Here is a 20,945-nt window from a genome sequence, read left to right as displayed (position 1 = left end):
TCCCCCTATTCAGCTTCTAAAAAAAAAATAAATTCATTTATTTAGTTTTTTTTTTAAAGCAAGTTAGACTTTCCTTTCACCCTAGTTTCCACAGAACTTTTAGTATGAGAGTAAGCATAAGTCATGCAAAATCCTCACTCAAATTTCAGCCTGTCAGGGAAAAGGCAGAAAGCAGGAAGGGACAAATGTTTCTAAAAACAATTTTTCAGTCTCTTGCTTTTATCCAATTTGAAGCTATTGTAGAAAACATTTATAAATAAATAAATACAATATACTGGGGTACATGGGCACTATCGGCACACATGCACAGATATGTAATATCCACGATGACATAGTGGATTTATGCACAGTCTTGCAATGAGTTCCGAGCTCTCCTTGCCTGGATCATTTTTAACATTCCAAACACCTAGTCAGTTTTAAATAGTTTCCATATTTTTACTAACATGGAAGAACAGTTACGTATCTTACCGTTACTCCTTTTCCCCCTCAAGATGTATTATTCCCATGGATTCCATCTCATGTGTTCACAAGTGCTGCTCAAGAAATACTGCACTCTTTTGGCAAACACGGTTGACTCCAGCCTGAGAGCATGCAGTCACGCGCAACCCTACTGCTGGCAGAGCAGGATCTACGGGTGCTAGGACTTCAGAGGAGCAGAAGGAGGACAGAGGGATGTGAGATTTAAGTGGACAAAGCACCTCGAAGAGTCAGCGTTAGCAGTAAGTCACAGATTTCCTGCACGGCTGACAAATTGCAGTAAGATTGACCTGGTCCTTCACACCTGGAGGTGGATCTACTTTGGTCTTCTCCAGTTTCTCTAGGATCAGTGAGTCTTCCAACTGACTTGAATTTAAGTGTAAAACTGCCTCTTGATGGAAAGCAGTCTAACTGTAAACCAAAGCAGCAGTGAATGACGGCTAGCGAGAAAAAGGACTGTACAAATCAGAGTGCCCACTACCGTCTTCAGTGATGAAGACATGAAGTCTGCAAGGGTCGACCCAAGGAAAATTTTCAAGGAAGCCAGATTTTGTTTGCATTTCTGTCTTTTCCTGTTCTGTTAGGCCTCTGAATATCTGGCTGCTGTTCAGATGATGACCCTTACTACCCTTACTAAAACAAATGGTCTTCTAGAAGCAGAAGCTGTCCTGAGAGAAAGGAAGTCCCTCACATCACACCACGCTGCCTAACAAGCGGTACTATAGCCAAACCCCTACACCTGGAAGCCACATATTGAGGAGGCAGCACTGAAGGAAGAGTGATTTTTAGATTTAAACAATATTACAGCTATTTCTTTCATTGCTGGTAGCAGCAGATGAAAAGAGATACATTTTAATCTTCTGTTGCCATTCAAGCGCAGAGTCAGAGCAGAATCCAGCCTCATGATCTCCACGTTTCATTTTCACAGGGTTTGTCAACTTTTGTCTCATCTCTAAAGGAGAATTTAGTTGAACAGTAGTTGCAGTAGGTCATGCTTTTTGAAAAGCAACACAAAAAGAACTGAAAGTTAAGCTGTAGCTCACAGGAGTCCTTGAGGTTGTAGCCTAGTCAGATCTGCAGTATTTTTCCCCTCTGGATCAAACTAGTTTCTCACTGAATGCTCCAGGACGAACTGTTTAAAGCTAGAAATCTCTTTCACTTTTTATTTCTTTTAAAAAAGGAATGACAAGCTTACCACCTATAGGGTATCTCTTCTTTCATACTGTCTCTGTATGCATTCAGCATTTGATATGCAGAAAAAAATGACAGCACAAAGAGCTGAATCTCGAGAACTTTGCTTCAGCCATAAAAAAAAAAATCAGTACATGGAAATCCTGAAATGTCTTGTTCTTTTCTAAAGTTGGTAGATTTAAAAATAATTTATTAATTAACAATAATATTCCCACAAGACATGGGAGAGTTAGACTTAAAGGTGCCCTTTTTCAGTCACTGGCACTCCAGAAGAAATGAGGGACGTTGGGTCCTTTATGCCTTCTTTGTCACCAACTCAGGTAACCCCTCTAATTGATAAGATGTGTATTTATGTGAAGATACAGGACATACTATACGCATTTCGCATACACAGCAGGTAGAAGAAGTCAGAATGCTTGTGATAATATGAACTGTCCATTTCTGTTATAAGGAATAAGAGATTTTTTTCCCCCTGCTTTTTATCCATTTAATTTAGTACTTTCAATTTTTTTTTCTTCCAGGAGAGACTGCTATGGTAATACCTTCAAATACAGACACGAACAGGGAATCTGCACAAAGCCTGCATACACCAAAGCAGGCAATTTCTCTTGTATCTCCAAGTGATTTTCATTCTAGTAAAACAGCTAGAATTAACGTGCAGACCTGAAATAAGGTAGTCTATGCTGCAATTCTACAAACTACAGCGCTTTCCTCCTCATCCCACTTAACTCGCTAGAGATGGGCCTGGGGGTGGTGTACCAATGTTTGTGGGACAGTACGCTTATGAAATCCACGCGGCAGCAAAGACGCAAGGTTTATTGATGGGTTAGAAACTACTGCAGCGTCTGGGAACAGTCAGGTAGGAAGTAGGGCTTCTCCAAGCAAAAAGGTGGAGAGAACATTAGCCCAACTGAAGTGCATCTACACTAACGCAGACAGCATAGGCAACAAAGAGGAGGAGCTAGAAGCCATTGTGCAGCAGGAAAACTATGATGTAGTTGCCATCATGGAAACGCGGTGGGATGACTCACATGACCGGAGTGCTGCAATGGATGGCTATAAACTCTTCAGAAGGGACAGGCAAGGAAGGAGAGGTGGTGGGGTGGCCCTGCACATTAGGGAGTGTTATGTCTAGAGCTTAATGATGGTGATAATAGGGTTGCGTGTTTATTGGTCAGAATCAAGGGAAAGGCCAACAAGGCAGATATGGTGGGAGTCTGTCTAGACTGCCCAACTAGGATGAAAAGACAGATAACATATTCTATAAGCAGCTGGGAGAAGTCTTGCTAGCCCTTGTCCTTGTGGAGGGCTTCAGCTTACCAGATGTCTGCTGGGAATACCATACAGCTGAGAGGGAACAGTCTAGGAGGTTCTTGGAGTGTGTTGAGCATAACCTCCTGACACAGCTGGTAAGCGAGCCAGCTAGGGAACACGCTGTGCTGGACCTGCTGTTTGTGAACAGAGAAGGACTTGTTGGGGATGTGACAGTTGGAGGCCGACTTGGGCATAGCGAACATGAAACGACAGAGTTATTGATCCTTGGAGAAGCAAGGAGAGGAGTCAGCAGAACTGCCACCTTGGACTTCCAGAGAGCAGACTTTGTTCTATTCAGGAGCCTGGCTGACAGAGTCCCTTGGGAGGCCATCCTGAAGGGCAAGGGAGTCCCCGAAGGCTGGATGTTCTTCAAGAAGGAAGTCTTAAAGGCACAGCAGCAGGCGTGCCCATGTACCAAAAAACAAGCTGTAGGGGAAAAAGACCGGCCTGGCTGAACAGAGAACTATGGTTGCAACTCAGGACAAAAAGGAGAGTCTACAGTCTTTGGAAGAATGGGCAGGCCACTCATGAGGACTACAAAGACATTAAGAGGCTATGTAGGAAGAAAATTAGAAGGGCCGAGCCCAACTAGAACTTAATCTGGCTTCTGCTGTTAAGGTCAATACAAAAATTTTTCTATAAATACATTAGCAATAAAAGGAGGACTAAGGATAATCTCCATCCTTTATTAGATGGGGGTGGAAACATAATGATTAAGGATGAGGAAAAGGCTGAGGTACTTAATGCCTTCTTTGCCTCAGTCTTCAGCAGTAGGACCAGTTGTTCCCTGAGCACCCAGACCCCTAAACTAGAAGACAGGGGTGGGGAGCAGAATGAAGCCCCTGTAATCCAAGGGGAAATGGTGAGGGACCTGCTACAGCCCCTGGAGGATCACAAATCTATGGGGCTGGATGGGATCCACCCAAGGGTACTGAGGGAGCTGGCGGAAGTGCTCACCAGGACACTTTGCATCATTTATGAGCAGTCCTGGCTAACCAGGGAGGTCCCACTTGACTGGAGGTTACAAATGTACTGGTACTGGTGAGGCCGCACCTCAAATAGTGTGTTCAGTTTTGGGCCCTTCTCTACAAGAAAGACATTGAGGTTCTGGAGTGAGTCCAGAGAAGGGCAATGAAGCTGGTGAGGGGTCTAGAGCACAAGTCCTATGAGGAGTGGCTGAGGGAACTGGGATCATTCAGTCTGGAGAAAAGGACGTTGAGGGGAGACCTTATCACTCTCTTCAACTGCCTGAAAGGAGGTTGTAGTGAGGTGTGTATTCGTCTCTTCTCCTGTGTAACAAGTGATAGAACAAGAGGAAATGGCCTCAAGTTGCACCAGGCGAGGTTTAGATTGGATATTAGGAAAAATTTGTTCACAGAAAAGGTTATCAAGCATTGAAACAGGCTGCCCAGGGAAGTGGTTGAATCACCATCCTTGGAGGTATTTAAAAGAGGAGTAGACATGGTGCTTATGGACATGGTGTAATGGTGATTTTTGGCCACGTCAGGTTAACGGTTGGACTCGATTAAGGTCCCTTTCAACCTAAATGATTCTATTTTATGTCTGTATGCTTAGGACAGAGAAGGGAGGAAAACAATCTTTACTGTGTATATTTGGTATCTGTTTTAAAAACACTACACAAAACCCACATATGCGAGTTGGTCATTGATTGACTGGGAGTCACTATTTTGTCTATGAAAATGGCACTGCAGTGCTATAATGCACCACACAGTTCTAAATTCAGGACGGACACTGAGGCAATAATGCAGCTATACCAAGATGGCATATAATTCTGTTCAAGACAGATTAACTCAAATAAGAATCGGTACGGAAAAAAGCTATTTGGATGACTGGGGAGTGGAGAAACCATCTCACAAAAAGGCCCCTAGAGACTTGTTTAGAACAGGAAAGACAAGACTGGACCAATAAAAAAAACAAGTAGGAAAAGAATGACAACCTAAAATAAAGTATGGGTCAGGAGCTGCCTGTCTTGGCCCATGCTCATTCATGGCATGACTCCCAACGTGCTGACACTTGACTTCATCTGTTGACATAGACTATGTACAGAGAAGAGACATTCTAAGCCTATCAGTACACCTGCAGTCAGATGTCAGCCTCCAATAACAAAAAGTAACTCATAGCAGGAAGGTGAGAGGTAGCTGTTAACTACATCTGACTGACTGCTTTCCCCTTAAGTGGATTTGAATCTCACAGTCAAGACACCACATCTCACCCAAGAGGCAAGCACTAACTGTTGAGCGCTGGATTTCACATCCCCCCAGCATCAAGTGCATGCTTAGCTATGTGATGACAGGCTTTGTCCACCTTCATTTACTTGACAAATGTTCAGCTCCTGCTCAAGTGCACACTAGTGCAGAGTACACGTGTTCAAGGGAGGCTGGAATGAAGTTACAGTTTAGGAGTATGCTAAACAGTCAGTACATCAATGGCATAATGATAAATATGCAAAGCTGATCATCAACAACTCCCAGGGATTAAAATCAGTGTGGGATTCATTGGCCAGAATAGTGGTTTTTTCGCATTAAATGGATCAGTTAAAAATACTTTACAAAATATATAACAAAAAATATGTATACACTGTGTTTGAGAATAACAGTTAACATCTCACTGAAATCCTACTGGTCAGCTCTGAACATTAGCCTCGATGAATGTTGACCATCTTTTGGAGAAGCACATAGTTCGTGATTAAAGAACTTAAAAGAATTCTGAAATATGATATGTATTTTACCCTTGTATCCTCACAACACAGAAAATTCAGCATATAGCTCAACAGACCCAGAAAAGTTACATGGACATAGGTCACCTTTACTGGCATCATTGAAATTAGACCTGGTGTGGATTACTGTTATTTAGACTAACCAAGGAATGAGAACTCTTTCATCAACTAGGGATACAAACAAAAGTGAACATAAAAATATCAAAACCGTTGACTTTTAAAAGAAAAAAAAAAACCAACCACAATACTTGCCCGAGAAAACAGTCTGTGTCATTCATCCACTGGTTTATGAACTGAGCAGTGACAGGCGCAGGATTGTGTGGAAATCTCATGTTCTCTAAGGTATGCAGAAGTAGGTCAGGATTGTAGTAGAGTGCAGCTATGGCAACCTGAAGACACATGGTACGAAGCTCGCTTGTTTTAACTCCTCTAGTTAACCGCTCCAGAACAGCCTCCACAAAGAGTGGAATACACTGGGCATATAAAGGAGAAGAAAAAAACCAAACAAACAAACAAACCAAAACAGGCATTATACATGCTGCCAGATTATACAAAAGTTTAAAATATCTTTATCAGAATTGATCTCCAGAGTTAACTGAAGTCCAGGTATAACCTCAGAACACAGTCTATCCACTTCCTAGTGTAAAAGTCTTTTAAGCCTCTGATTACATGCTTATAAATCTTCCCCAAAACAGCTATTCTCTGAACTAAAAATTGCTAGTGTTATTCTCAGCACGGAGGAGAATATTTGGGGCTATTTGGTGGAATTTGTTCTTGTGTGCATAAAAGGTTTAGAAAAGAACTCAAAGACATTCTCATCCTTCAATAAAGACATCCAACAATTTCAAAACTAATAGGCATTAAAAATGAAATTATCTAAATCTGCAAGAAAAAGAAAATAAGATTTTCCTAATAAATGTAAAGTGATGTTAAATTTCTTATATAAGAAATTTGAAATGTGTGTGTTTATTCAGATGAAAGCAAGTATGCACAAATTTCTACACAACAAAATAAATATTACATATCTTCCAATGTGCAGGTTTATGTTTTATAATAATTTGGGAAGCATTATGAATGTTTTAGTTTATGAGTTTCAGTTCAGTGTGCAACCATTTTAATTCAGAGAGTTGCGTAGCTCAGTTAAGCCTTCCACCACATACTCATTTCAATGCAAATGCATACAATCCACCTTAATCCCTTCCAGGTTTCTTTTAAAAATAAAATCTTTCAGGGAACATTTTTATCTTCGATTACTCCAGATTTACATTAGTAAAGTAGTATTGCTCTCAGTGAAATTAACTGAAAATTTATCACTGAAGTCCATGGATTGCACTGTGGCAGCATCGAACATGATCTGTTTAAAGTAATTTAGGCTGGAGTGCTATGTAAAACACAAGACCAGAATTTAGCCCTTAATGGAAAAAAGACTACTATCTAAACGTGTGTTCCAAGAAACTTAGGAAAATTGTGATTATGTTTTTTTCCCAGCAATCACAATCCAGCCATGCTAAAACTTCATTTCCAAATGCATTCAGTAACTCAAAATATTAAAAACGACCAGGCTCATATTGCTTGGAGAAACAACTTCAGTATTTGGATACGTATAGTTAACCTCTCAGCCACAATAGTTTTAAGAATGTGCGTTTTGCACCAAAAGGGAAATCTTGATAGGAAAAAACAAAAAAAAAAAAAAAAAAAAGGCAGTCCTGTACATCCTTACCATTCAGTCTATATTCATTTTCTGGTCATGCCCACTAATATCTCATCTCAAAAACCCAAACCAACCAACCAGCAAAAACCAAACACACACCCTACCTTACAAACTCCCTTGTGCCCATTTACTACTTTCTGTATTTCTCCCCATTTTTACTTTTCACGTTTCCCTCAAATTCTCCAATTCCAACCGCTTTTCTCAGGAGTCATATGTGTATTGTTGGAAGCCAGTAAAAGAGAAAACCTGTTCAATATATATCACCTGGTCAATACCCCGTCCTTTGCATTGAAGAACAATTACTTCTAGGAGTTTGGCTGCATGGCACTCTGCATCTTCTCGCAAATCTCCTGTTAATACCTAACAACCAGAATGACAATTTAGTTTATCGCTATTAATCACTGACAACTTTGAAGGCAAGTGCACCTCTACATGCATACATCAAAAAAACCTCTACATGGCATATACATGCTCTATTTTGTGAGGAATTAAGACACATAAAAAATCATCTCTACCGGACATAAACAAGGGCAAGTGGCTAAACATGATTTTAAAAATTTAGAAGAAATTGCAATAGTTCTTTATGAATGTTAGTATTCTTTACATGTCACTGCTTCCCCTTTTTAAAAGGAAATGTTACTCATAAGAATCATTTATGTTTTCCACATGCTGTTTCCATTCGGTGACTTCCATTCTAACAGACAGTGGCAGATTAATAGCCTGGCAAAGTGAAGTCCTATCTCTAGGCTAGTTTCTGATTTAAAACAAGATGTATGCAACCACTCTATGTGCATACATGTGAAACTGACTGCTGCTTCTATGTTTCAACCCTATGGTCAGTGTCAATCAAACCTGACAAAGAAGCAGAATTCTCAAACACATTCAGTCTCTCTAATTTTCTTAAAAATAAGCAGGTAGCTAGACGCATCTCTATAATGCCCAGAGAAAGAGAAGGGCTGCAGTGTGATCTCATACTTTATTATGCTTGAGAGAATCAGCATAAAAGAAACATTATAAATGTAGGAAGAACTTCAAATGAGTTCGCACCTTAGCTGACAACTACAGAATCCAACCACAAGACGAACCACCCAAGGAAATCGGGCTTCATTAATTCCTCTACTTACCAAAATAGCTGTTCATAGAAAAGAGTCAAGATGAACAGCAACTTTCTCCCACACAGATTTGTGCGTGTAATTTTTTAAAAAGCATGTCACTTAAAAACTGTGAAGGTGCTATGTGTACTCGGAACTGAGCCCAGACCAAATTTCATTTCGTTCTGAAATGACTGGCCACCAACTGGCATGTTCAGGTCACTCCTCTAACATGATTGTTGAGTAACAGTCATAAGCATTAAAAGTCAGAAGCCTTACCTCTTTACACATAGCATAAATGATTTCTAAATGTTTTGGGTTAGACAGTAAAGTATCAGTGTCAACGGTCACATAATTATGCAAGAGAGGCATCATTTCTGCAGAAGAGCGAGAGCAAAAGAGAAAAAAAATTACAAACTTATCCATCTACGTGCTAGTGAGTGAGACTGTAGTCCTATAATGGGATTCATTAGCTCAGATTTTTGGATATGGTTGGAAATTCAAACTCTGCAAAAGTCTATTCTAGCACAATTCTTCATAAAGTGCACCATGCAGGTTGCATTCTCAGAAGACTAAATAGAACAGGACTACGTTCTAATTAATTAATTTGTAGTTTCACATTAACTTGTACATTCCAGCTTTCTTTGAGTTCAGGACCTCCTAAAATAACTGATTACAGTAACAGATTTGAACATGCTTCTCCTACTTAAATATGCTCCTCTTATACTCCCACACTAAACAGACGGTCAGGGCATGACTCAAATACTTGATCAGTATAAACCAAGACACTAAATGGAAGCGACCCTTATTAAGGTGAGTTTTAGAGATGAATTCCCAAACAGTGGAAACATCAACAGAATAGATGTGATCATACCTGCAAAGCACCCATACCAAACCTGCGGGAAAAACTCATATACAACACCTAAAAGCTGCCACATTTGAGGTGAAATCATCTGGCATGTCAAGCTGTAGGCCAAGGAGAGAATGTCTTCATAAAACTCTGGAAAAGAGAAACAATTTGAAGTAGGGTGTTTGAAAAAATAAATTTAGCTTGCAAATATCTTGAAACCAAGACCCAAGTCATATAACAACTATAAGGCAGTAATCAGTAACAAGATCAGCACGTAGAAAAATAACACAAATTGGAAAAAACTCTTTTAGATGGACCTTATTTACAACAATATGCACAGTTTTTCGTTATAAATACACACCAGAAAAATATATTACCAGCATATCAAAGACATTGCTTCTAAACAATTTACTGCAAAATATTCTTATTTTCCCAACCTTTGCTTTTATTTAAAGGTCTCATCACAAAACCATGTAGCTCTTCAGTGCAGGGTACTGGTAAAATAGTAATCTAATTGCAGACCATGTCCACAAAATACTAACGTAATTGTAAACATTGTCCTTTAACAGAGCTAGCTAGAACTATAATCAGAACTGCACCTTCTGCTTTTAAGTCTGACCTTCAAAACACAATAACCAGCCTGCCTAATATACAAGAAGAGATCAGGAGAAACAAATCATAACTGAAAACTAACATCTTTTTTTCTTTAACAAAGCACACACACAAAAAAAAAAAAAAAAAGAAGTTCTGTCCAGGAAGACAGTACTGTTTGCACTAATTCATTTAAGATTTTTTTAAATGTAAAAACATGTCATGTTTTTCTAAAAATTATCTCTAAAACATACCTATAACACGTTTCTGCATAACGAGGCCTATGATCTGTAAACAAATGCTCTCAAGCTGTTGAGTTATCTGAAATAAAAATATAAAGCAGTTTATTTAAAAACTTAGAAATACAGAAATTTAATTAATATCTTTGACTAATTCAGTTTGAGATAAAAACAAAAAGGCTTTTATCAGTTTTTAAACGCTGCACTAATGATTACAATATTACAAAGTACGATCTCACTAATGTAAGTACTCAAATTTCAATAAACAGTTTTGCTTTAAAACTTGTCACTTACAGTGTTTTTCTTTATTAAAAAAAAAAAAAAATCTTATTTTATGGTTATTCTACACATCCTACCAAAAACTGTATCTGTTGTCCTGTCTAGATATAAAGTAACACTGTACTCAAACTGTTTGCAATAAAGCCTCTGTCCAAAATCTTTGAAGTAGAATGCATTAAAAGCAAGAAAGGAAGAGACAATTTTGCCTAAGGTCTATGTAGAACTTCCCAGAGTAGGCTCAGCAAGAGGAACACATGCAGAAATTGGGAGCATACACCTGTGTTGAAGTCAGGATTCGGCCTTGCCATGTTGGACTATGAATTAAACTAAATTACAAGGAGGAACAATACAGCCACATTATAAGTCTAATCGAAACTAGCAAATACAGACATTTCATGTTATTACCACAGGTCATTCATTACAGACATAATCTTGCAGGATGTCAGACTTTCTGGGCTTGTTCTAGCAAAGGGATTAAGTATGTGACCACAGACTCATCCACTTACTTTCAGACACCTGACTCAGAAGCAATCAACCCCTAAACGCTCTCCATATTTAACAGTGAATTTCTAAGGAATTATTTTTTTCTACGGAAAGGAATTTCTAAGGAGTTTCCACTCTCAATATATAATTTCTATATCATTTGTATCACTTCTAAAATGATTTAAGATCCTGAGATGAAAAACACGTCGCACAATATTTTAGTTTGTACTTCACACAACAAAAAAACAAGCTGCTAAGTTTATACCAACAATATCCCAACCCCAAAGGTTTTCCTAGGCTAAAACCTGAAGATCCACTTCAGATTATCATTCTGCATGCTTAGCTTAGCTACCAGATTTCATTTTCAAAAGGTGTAGGGATTCTTGTAAAGGAATGAAAGATGTTTTGAAATCCAAAGGAACACAGTGGTGTTATAAGAAAACCATTAGTATTTTAATAAATATACTTTTAAAAATAAGCGCTTCATTGCTTCACTCACAATGAAACTTTCTCATTTTAAACCAAAGAAGCAAAACAATCTAAGACAAACCACTTTTATGCCAACTGACTTTAAGTTACTGACTGACTGTGTCTCTCTGGTCAGTCACTTAACTCCTTCCTACCCCAGTCAGCCCAGGTGGCAGGAGCAGAGAGAATCTCTTTCTTCTCTGAATATGTGAAACATAGACTTAAATTGCACCACAACTGGGAGACAATTCCTAGGAATTCTATCCAAGAAATTGATGGGGTAAACAAAAAATATGAGTCACACCACTGTAAAAAATTAACCTTAGGCAAATTTTTTCTCCCTAAAAATCAAAATCAAAAAATACAATTATCCAATGGAGTGTTTAACAGAATAAGGGCTAAGGATTTTACCCTCAGGATATAAATTTCTCTCGAAGTTGAGAGCTAAACAATTAAGAAATCCCAAAAGTAAACTGGGCTCTGAATTCAAATTTGTCAGAGATCACTCGGTACTAATTCACCATCCTGCCCATTTAACGCATATTCATTTCAACTCAAGTGATGCAACATACATAGAAGTGCTTGTTGTCAGGAACGAAAGGCATGAGGGAACAGCAGGAGAAAAAAACATCTAAAAGAAAAATCTCACCTCCTTGTGATCTTCCACAACTGTCAGGATAGTGTCAATTGTGTGCAAGATGTCCGTGGCCATAGCTCCTTTGTCCTGGTCTTCATCTTGTTCATCATTCTGAATTATTTTACCAAATATTTCAGCCTATGAAAAAAACCAACCACCTTGACATTCAAGAGCAAACTCACATTTCTAATTTATCATGCAAAACCAAGACAGCTAACGCAACAGCAGCAATGCCTTATCTGTAAGAGCTGTCAGCGTTGAAAAATATGCTCCTTACTTTTGAAAGGGGAATATAGCAAATTGAAAACTCATCCTTTTTTTGAGAAGTCTGACTATGATAAGTCATTTGAAATGTTAAATAGTTAGAGCTTGGTTCATGAAAACCAGTGACAAAATTAAGTATCTTTGAAAAACCTATAGGTTTTAAAGATGCTGTATACAGACAAAAAAAAAATTATTGTGAATACTATAGGTGGACCTTTATAAAGATTACTTTAAACAGTGCGCACTTCAAACAAATTTCATTACATGTTTACCAACTATGTATGTTGGTAAACTAGGTCAGCGGAACTGCTACCTTGGACTTGCGGAAGGCAGACTTTGGGCTTTTCAGGAGCCTGGTTGACAAAGTCCCTTGGGAGGCAGTCCTGAAGGGCAAAGGAGTCGAGGAAGCCTGGATGTTTTTCAAGAAGGAACTCTCAAAGGCACAAGAGCAGGCTGTCCCCGTGTGCCGAAAGACAAGCCGTCAGGGAAAAAGACCTGCCTGGTTGAACAGGGAGCCAGGGTTGCAGCTTAGGGAGAAAAAGAGGATTTATGGCCTTTGGAAGGAAGGGCAGGCCACTCGTGAGGACTACAAAGAGGCAGTGAGGCTATGGAGGGAAAAAATTAGGAGGGCCAAAGCCCAGCTAGAACTAAACCTGGCTTCTTTGTCAAGGACAACAAAAGAAGTTTCTATAAATATATTAGCAGTAAAAAGAGGACCAAGGATAATCTCTGCCCTCTAGTAGAAGGGGCCAGTAACATAGTGACCAAGGATAAGGAAAAGGCTGAAGTACTTAATGCCGTCTTTGCCTCAGTCTTCAGCAGCAGGACCAGTTGTTCCCTGAGTACCCAGACCCCTGAGCTAGAAGACAGGGATGGGGAGCAGAATGAAGCCCCTGTAATCCAATGGGAAATGGTGAGGGACCTGCTACAGCACCTGGAGGTTCACAAATTTTTGGGGCCGGATGGATGGGATCCACCCAAGGGTACTGAGGGAGCTGGCGGAAGTGCTCACCAGGACACTTTGCATCATTTATGAGCAGTCCTGGCTAACCAGGGAGGTCCCAGCTCACTGGAGGTTGGCAAATGTGACTCCCATCCACAAGAAGGGCCGGAAGGAGGATCCAGAGAACTATAGGCCGGTCAGTCTGACCTCAGTGCCTGGGGAGGTCATGGAACAGACCATCCTCAGTGCCATTACACAGCACATGTGGCTCTGCAGAGGGATCTGGACAGGCTGGACCGATGGGCCAAGGCCAATGGTATGAGGTTCAACAAGGCCAAGTGCTGGGTCCTGCACATGGGTCACAACAACCCCATGCAGTGCTACAGGCTTGGGGTGGAGTGGCTCGAAAGCTGCCCGGCAGAAAAGAACCTGGGGGTGCTGGTGGACAGCGGGCTTAATGTGAGCCGGCAGTGTGCCCAGGTGGCCAAGAAGGCCAATGGCATCCTGGCCTGTATCAGCAATAGTGTAGTGAGCAGGACTAGGGAAGTGATCATCCCCCTGTACTCAGCACTGGTGAGGCCCCACCTCAAATCAGTTTTGGGCCTCTCACTACAAGAAGGACATTGAGATGTTGGAGCGTGTCCAGAGAAGGGCTACAAAGCTGGTGAGGGGTCTGGAGGACACGTCTCATGAGGAACGACTGAGGGAACTGGGGTTGTTTAGCCTGGAGAAGAGGAGGCTGAGGGGAGACCTTATCACCCTCTACAACTACCTGAGAGGAGGTTGTAGAGAGGTGGGGGCGGACCTCTTCTCCCTGGTGACAAGTGATAGGACTAGACGAAATGGGTTCAAGTTATATCAGGGGAGGTTTAAATTGGATATTAGGAAAATTTTTTTTCACTGAAAGGGTTATTAAACATTGGAATAGACTGCCCAGGGAGGTGGTGAATTTGCCATCCCTGGAGGTGTTTAAAAAAAGGGAGGATGCGGTACCTGGGGACATGGTTTAGAAGTGGTTTTGTCAGGGTAGGTTAATGGTTGGACTTGATGATCTTAAAGGTCCCTTACAACCTCAGCAATTCTATGATTCTGTGATTCTATGTACTTCTGACTGGACTGTTACTTTACTGTCTCTTACCAGGTGTTGAGTCATGTCAACAGCGATGGTAGCTACTTCCTGGCTGTACTCACAGATCATCTTCTGGATTACATTAGTAAGATCATCATTTTCCGTCTCTCTAACAACGTGCAAGAGCTCTTGCATAACTGGCCTTATATAAGGCTTCACATATTCCTTGGCTAGAAAAACAATTAAAATTAGGTGAAATCAATTATCCACAAACACAATTATACAGTACCTCAAAACTACTAGGTAACTGACTACTCTTTAACAAAATAATTTTTTAAAGTTTAATTCTCTAAAAAAAAAAAAACCAAACAACAAACAATCAAAAAAACCTACCCAAGGGACTTTTGCAGTCCATAACTAGTAGACTAACAAAGAAAATAAATTGTACATTTACCACATTCAATACTGAAAGGCCACCTACAACAAAAATCCACTGTCCGGGGGGAATACATGCCCTTATACATAGGCAGCAATTGTTCTTAAACATAGACAGTATTTCAATTCACTAAAGAAAACCAGACAGGTGCTATTTACTTTATTAAAGAAAATATGTTGATTCTAACTTCTTTTGTGCAGACACCTGCTGTGAAAACGTCAAGTCAGAATTCTAGGATGTACACAGTAACTGATGAGCAAGCGAAACTCTAAAAATGATGAGAAGTTTTGAAATCCATGTCTTTAAATGGTAGAAATGTTTAGATAAATCTGCATCAACCTCCTTATTTCTACAACAAATAAACACACCCCAGTGTATCCAACTGATGAATCACTGTACCATACCTTGCTCTTGGTTGCTTATTAACATCTGAAGAGCGATTGCTGCTTCTACTTTGACAGGCATTTCCTTATCATCAATCAGGCTCTTCTTTGCCAATTCTACTGCATTCCTCAAGTTTAGCTCATTGTGAAATTTCAAAGCACTGAATGAATGAAGTACCCAACAGGACTGCATGACAAAAAGAAAAGCAAGTTAGACTATTGTATTTTTTGGCCTTTTTTTTTTTTTTTAACTGATTCAAAAACAATGCTAACTATCTCTATGTAACAGGTAACACAGTTTTTGCACTGGAGCAGTTCTTTCTTTTTCTTTCCCAAATTCCAATAAATTCAGTATGCACATAATTGGCATTCATAGTTTTGGACCTTCTCAGGGAAAAAAGATCAGAACAGAAATTAAAGAAAATTAACTGTTTGTTTATGACTGATATGGGCACTCGGGGATTTTCTTCAAGCTGCATTCAAGCCGACATTATCTACTCTGTGGAAATCCTACCTATTCTTCACAGCCATCCAACTGCTCCAGTTATTGAGATCTGCTAACAAAAAATGGTCACAAAAGGGCCACAACCACTGCTCCAATTCTCCAGTCTGATCAAAGAGGTAAACAATAATATGACACAAACTTTCGATCAATTCATTTAACTGACAAATGATTTTTTAAATCAAAATTCTGAAAAAGTAACTGCACAGGGTGGTTATTTGAAATCTTACTACGTATTTGCTTTATTTCGTTCATTGACATTCAGAATGAAGTGAAACTGCAAAGGAAAGAATCATGGAAAATACTGAAATTGATGTAACTGGTGAACTTACTCTAGCTCTGAGGTACCCCAGGTTAGACATGAACAACGGAAAGACATGATTCTGTAATGTCAGCTCCATTTGATCCTTGAAGACACTCTTCTGTTGGTGTAAATAAAAATTAATTTTGGAGACCATTCATTTTACATACTTCGTTCTAGCCAGTAATCTATTTCAACTATGAACCATGGGAAATACAGTGATTTGTCTGTGTAACAAAGGTATTCTCTCATGAAGAGATCTGGATCTTGTACCTTGAACTGAACAAACACCAAGTTTTCCCAAGTTCAAAGCCAGGTAAGTGAAAGAACTGTTACACGTAACATTCAACTCTACATTACTCATTACAATACTGTAAACTGGAATTTTCATTTTCTTTAAGGCAATTTATTCCAGCTGATTTTTCTTAAAAATTAATTAGGATCAATAACCTAGTACCTCCATTCTTCCTACAAATAGGTTCCATACGTAGCTGAAGTTAAATATAAGCTCAGTATGAAACAGATCTGAGTTTCAAATGACCTACTGTTACTATAAGCATCAAAAACAATTATTTTACACACTACAACAATAACCCACATCTTTTTTTTTCATGTTTATTAATGGACTAAGATAATTCCTTTGTTATAGACATTTCTTTGGCTGGAGGAGGATATATGATGAAAATTATCCTTCATTATTCCAACCATGGCAAATCCCAAGATATTCACAAGAAGCCAGGACCACCAACATGGAGACTTGGGACCTTCCTAGCACCTATCGCTCCAGGATACTGGAAGAGATATATGCTGGGGACCGTGTTACCATCTAAAGGAATGATTCAGTGGCTAAGATAGGAAGAGGATGAAAGTGGACATTCAATACAACATGTATCTTAGGTAACCACACTTCTACTTCACCAATGCATACATCATTTTTTCCCCATGCCGACTCCCAAACCTTCAGAAAGGCAGATGAAAACCTGAGCAAAGAAAAAAAAAAACACAGAGAAGGGAAAAGAATTTTCCCTTGTGCACACAGGTCAGAGGTTTGGATGCATTAAACTGGAGCCGCTGTGGAGAGCCAGGTGGCTAAGGCAGGGACATTGCATCTACGAGCTCCTTACAATCTGTATCTCAGTCAGCTCACCAGCCACTTACAAATCGAGTATTTTATGCAGAAACAGTTTGCGGAATTTTTCAATCTGCCAAATCCCAAACACAAGAAATTCAGAGTTGAGGAGTCTGCAGTGTTTGGAGATTATTACTTTTTTATAAAGTATATTAAAACCTCATGTTTCAAGACTGAAAATCTCAAATCGGAGGAGTATACTGGCATAAATCCCCTTTTTTTCCACAGGACAGAGATAAATGGGTTTAGAAGCCCACAGTCAATGTGAAAGGCTCCTCACGACACCAACAATGTCTTCCTCTTTCACTGCTATACTCCAGCACAAGGGAGGGCATTTACAATGCAAATTGATCTACAAAAATTCTGCAAATGTTACTGATGCTTCAGCATTTCGGATCAGATCATGGTTTGGTACATCGGTAAAAAATAGATGTTAAACGTTGGTAAGATGTGCCTTGTAACATGAAGACACGTCCTGCACAGAGAGACAACTTGCATAAAATAAAATAAATTACTTTAAAAAGGAAGCCTCCAGCACAAAGTCGCCATTCTCATGCTAAAAATGATAACTTTTTGGCAGTTACTTTTGACATGGAGACAGGGCATACTATGGACTCCACCATCTACAAAATTGTAAGGGAAACTGTAATCAAGATTACATTACAGAGCAACAGTGCAGATTAAATACGTATTCAAATTCCAAAAAATACTCAAAATTCTGAAGATACTGCCTATAAAGAATGGAGGAAGGATAGAAACTCTGTGCTCTTTCCAGTTATTTTCAAAACTCCCAACTGGCTGATGAAATAAGACTTACAGCCACACATTGTAGGGTAAGAAAGCTGGAAAGCTAGACAAAAACATTCTTGCAACATGTTAAGTAAATATTTTTCTGGAACCAGAAGCAGGCCACAATAGTTCAGGCTGTTGGGGGGTTTGCTAAAGAATTATAGGCAATGTTATTGATGGAATGCATGTTTGCTTTTCTAACACCCTTCCATTTTACCAGTAAAGCAGGAGAGGACCAAGGGACTGTTCTGCAGCAAACAAACAGAGCTTTGGAGAAACTTGAGAAGAAAAATCTGCATACAAAATGGGAATGTAAAAACCTGGAAAGAATGTTAATATTTTTAAAGAAACAAACCCTCAGATTCTTATCGCATAGTTCAATCTCTCCATAGACTTTATAAGTACGGTTAAGGGGTAGCCACCATTTATAAGCTAAGACTTTTTTATTGGAAATGGTAGTTGATAATAAGAATTACAAACCTTTTTCACTTCTTTACCCACTTACCTTCAGTAAAATATCTGCTAAGGATCCTATAACATGCAAAGCTCCATCTTTTTTCCTTGGATCAATATTTGGCTCTGTCAGGATCTCGTAGCAATACGCCATCATTTTTGGTAATACCTATGCAAGACAGAAAATGCACAATCTCCTTCTGTCAAATTATTTTAATAGCATTTTTTAAGTAAAAAAAAAAAAATAATCACATGACATTTTAAAGTAGAAATTTTATCTTGGCCAAAGCAACTGTGAGGGACTATGTGTAGCATCTTTCCATAGTTAAAATATAGAAGGTTCATTTTCAACTTTTCAGCCAAACTTGTCAAAATTAAATTAATTGCCTTGAAATTTCACATTAGTAATAGTAAATAAGGTATTTTTGTTGTCTTGAGGCAAATCAAAAGATGTGTCATTTCCACACTTATTATGTGCTTTTCAGATATTATGACATTTTGATGGTCTCAGTACAAATTATGAAAATAAGGAGGTCAGCAGGCAAGGCTGTTTTGACAATAAAGAAGTAGAAAGGTCATAGGCTATTCCACCAGACTTAAAGACTGCTGCCTTCTCTGGAAATCCATCTGGAAACAGAGCTCCATATTTACTGGATGTTAAAATGGTACCCAGAAAAAAGTCTGTAGTTCTAGCAAACTGACATATGCTTTCCAGGGCTTGGTCAGCTAATTTTGCACAGATCAATGTAAGTATAGAAAGATCTACAGAAAAGTTATATCCTCATTTAAAGAGCAGCTGTATGAAATTGGTTTCACTCTTGCTAATTTCATTGCTGTCAACAGGATTTTAAATAGCATCACTGAAAATTAATAAGGATCGGGTTCACTTTTCTCCCTACTGGGAAAGCTCAGAACAGCCATGACAGAGGCTGTTTGTGTACTTAGGAAAATACCAGTACATCTAGTACGACCCAGTTCATATCTGGCAAGTTAATTTTAAAACCGCAAGAGGAAACCACTTATTTATTTATACATACACACATATTTTAATTTTCCCAAAATTGACAGCGCTCAGCCAGGAAAGCATTTGACTATGTACTAGCAAGTAGATTTTCAAGACTTGCTTCCTGTAGCATCTTCAAATTTAAAGGAAAATGACATTATTAAGGAAACTTCAAATCATTAAAACCCACTATTTCCATACCTCTTTTCTCTTCTTCGCAGCAGTATAAAGAAGATTCTGTGCTGCTGTTGTAGTGCATGCATAATCCTCAAACACATCTAACAAATTAAAAAAACAAGGCAAAAAAAAATATTTCCTTTTCTGAATGACACAATAATAAAATTTTTATAAACCATCTTGTTTGTGGGATATCACAAAATCAGGAATTGGGGTGAATAGGTTACTTCAAAACTATTGGCATAGTTGTCTTCACTTCGTGGTTAAAGAGTCAGACCCAAGCTCATGTCACATAGCTTATGAAAGCATTTACTTCTTGCCTTCCAAATGTACTGACTACTCATCATTCGCTTTATTAGGAATGTGTTATTTATTCATTAATTCCTTTGAGACCATGTATTTAAGGGATGAAAAATCCTGGCTTTTTTTTTTTTTTTTTTAATTAAAACCACTACAGGAAGAACAACAAAACATTCCAGTACCATATGTATACCATATGTACACAATTCTGGCTTGATTTTATTAAAACCTCATGGGAAACTTTTTGTATGTAAAAACTACTTGGACCTGGGGTAGTTTTAAAACTGCTGAAAGTCAAAGCTTTTTAGCTTCATTCATTACAAGTAAACCTCCTTTAATTATATTGAAAATATAATTTATAACTTGAGGAAAAAAAAAAAAATCTGTGCTGCCAAACATGTTCTAATCCAAATACCCCTACACAAATTGAATTAAATAAAAAGATCTAAAAAAGTAATCTTAAAATGTGGTTAAAATTATACACTAACTTTTCCTGAGAACTTGAAGATAAAACATGATTAAGAAATACTACCAGACTACTGGAATTCTTGTTCCAAACCTAAATGTGCCTCACTAAACTTCAATTTAATGTACTTTAATGATTGGGTGTTGGTTGTTTGTTTTTTTTTTTTTTTATTTTCCACAATACAATTTAAATCTGTATTTAACTGTCTCAGCTACATATAAAAATAGGAGTCGCTCCTTACACAGAAAGAACCGAATTCATATACCAAAAATCAGCAACCCCAGTGATCAACACTATATCATGATTAATTTTTTGCATAACAACTCTCCAAGTTTTTTTTAACTATTCTACAAACATTTAAATTAAGTTTTCGCATATGCTAATCCCAAATCAACTAATTAAACATTCCCAGATGTTACACATCTCTGTGGTGTCTGCCTTACTGGAGTTTTCCAGCTAAATTTGCTATATTTTTTAGCTACCCTTCTCTTTTTCAATGACATGACTCTTTTAATAATAGAAGTTATTCATTATATGGTCCTATGTGATATTTCCAAGATTTTGCACTGCGTCTTTTGAAATAATACATATCTCTAATTATCTTATGATTTAGTAATAATAATTGGCAAAAAAATGCTGAAGACATTAACAATTTTCAGTAG

General features: G+C 38.5%; 1 protein-coding gene across 1 annotated transcript in view; it reads right to left on the bottom strand.

Moving 5' to 3' along the window:
• IPO8 (importin 8) overlaps nt 1-20,945 on the bottom strand; it is a 44,874-nt gene that overhangs the window by 7,737 nt on the left and 16,192 nt on the right. Inside the window, exons 11-21 of the mRNA XM_009883638.1 lie at nt 19,542-19,618; nt 18,390-18,506; nt 15,998-16,087; nt 15,185-15,350; nt 14,414-14,574; nt 12,081-12,206; nt 10,217-10,283; nt 9,396-9,521; nt 8,801-8,898; nt 7,695-7,790; nt 5,972-6,192 (exon numbers count right to left, since the gene is read on the bottom strand). Of these exons, the coding sequence (XP_009881940.1) occupies nt 5,972-6,192; nt 7,695-7,790; nt 8,801-8,898; nt 9,396-9,521; nt 10,217-10,283; nt 12,081-12,206; nt 14,414-14,574; nt 15,185-15,350; nt 15,998-16,087; nt 18,390-18,506; nt 19,542-19,618 (1,345 nt within the window). The remainder of the gene's footprint in view (nt 1-5,971; nt 6,193-7,694; nt 7,791-8,800; nt 8,899-9,395; nt 9,522-10,216; nt 10,284-12,080; nt 12,207-14,413; nt 14,575-15,184; nt 15,351-15,997; nt 16,088-18,389; nt 18,507-19,541; nt 19,619-20,945) is intronic.

This window comes from Charadrius vociferus, unplaced genomic scaffold, assembly GCF_000708025.1.
Source record: "Charadrius vociferus isolate BGI_N301 unplaced genomic scaffold, ASM70802v2 scaffold304, whole genome shotgun sequence".
Classification (NCBI taxonomy): Eukaryota; Metazoa; Chordata; class Aves; order Charadriiformes; family Charadriidae; genus Charadrius; species Charadrius vociferus.
This window is presented reverse-complemented; position numbering and strand designations above follow the sequence as displayed.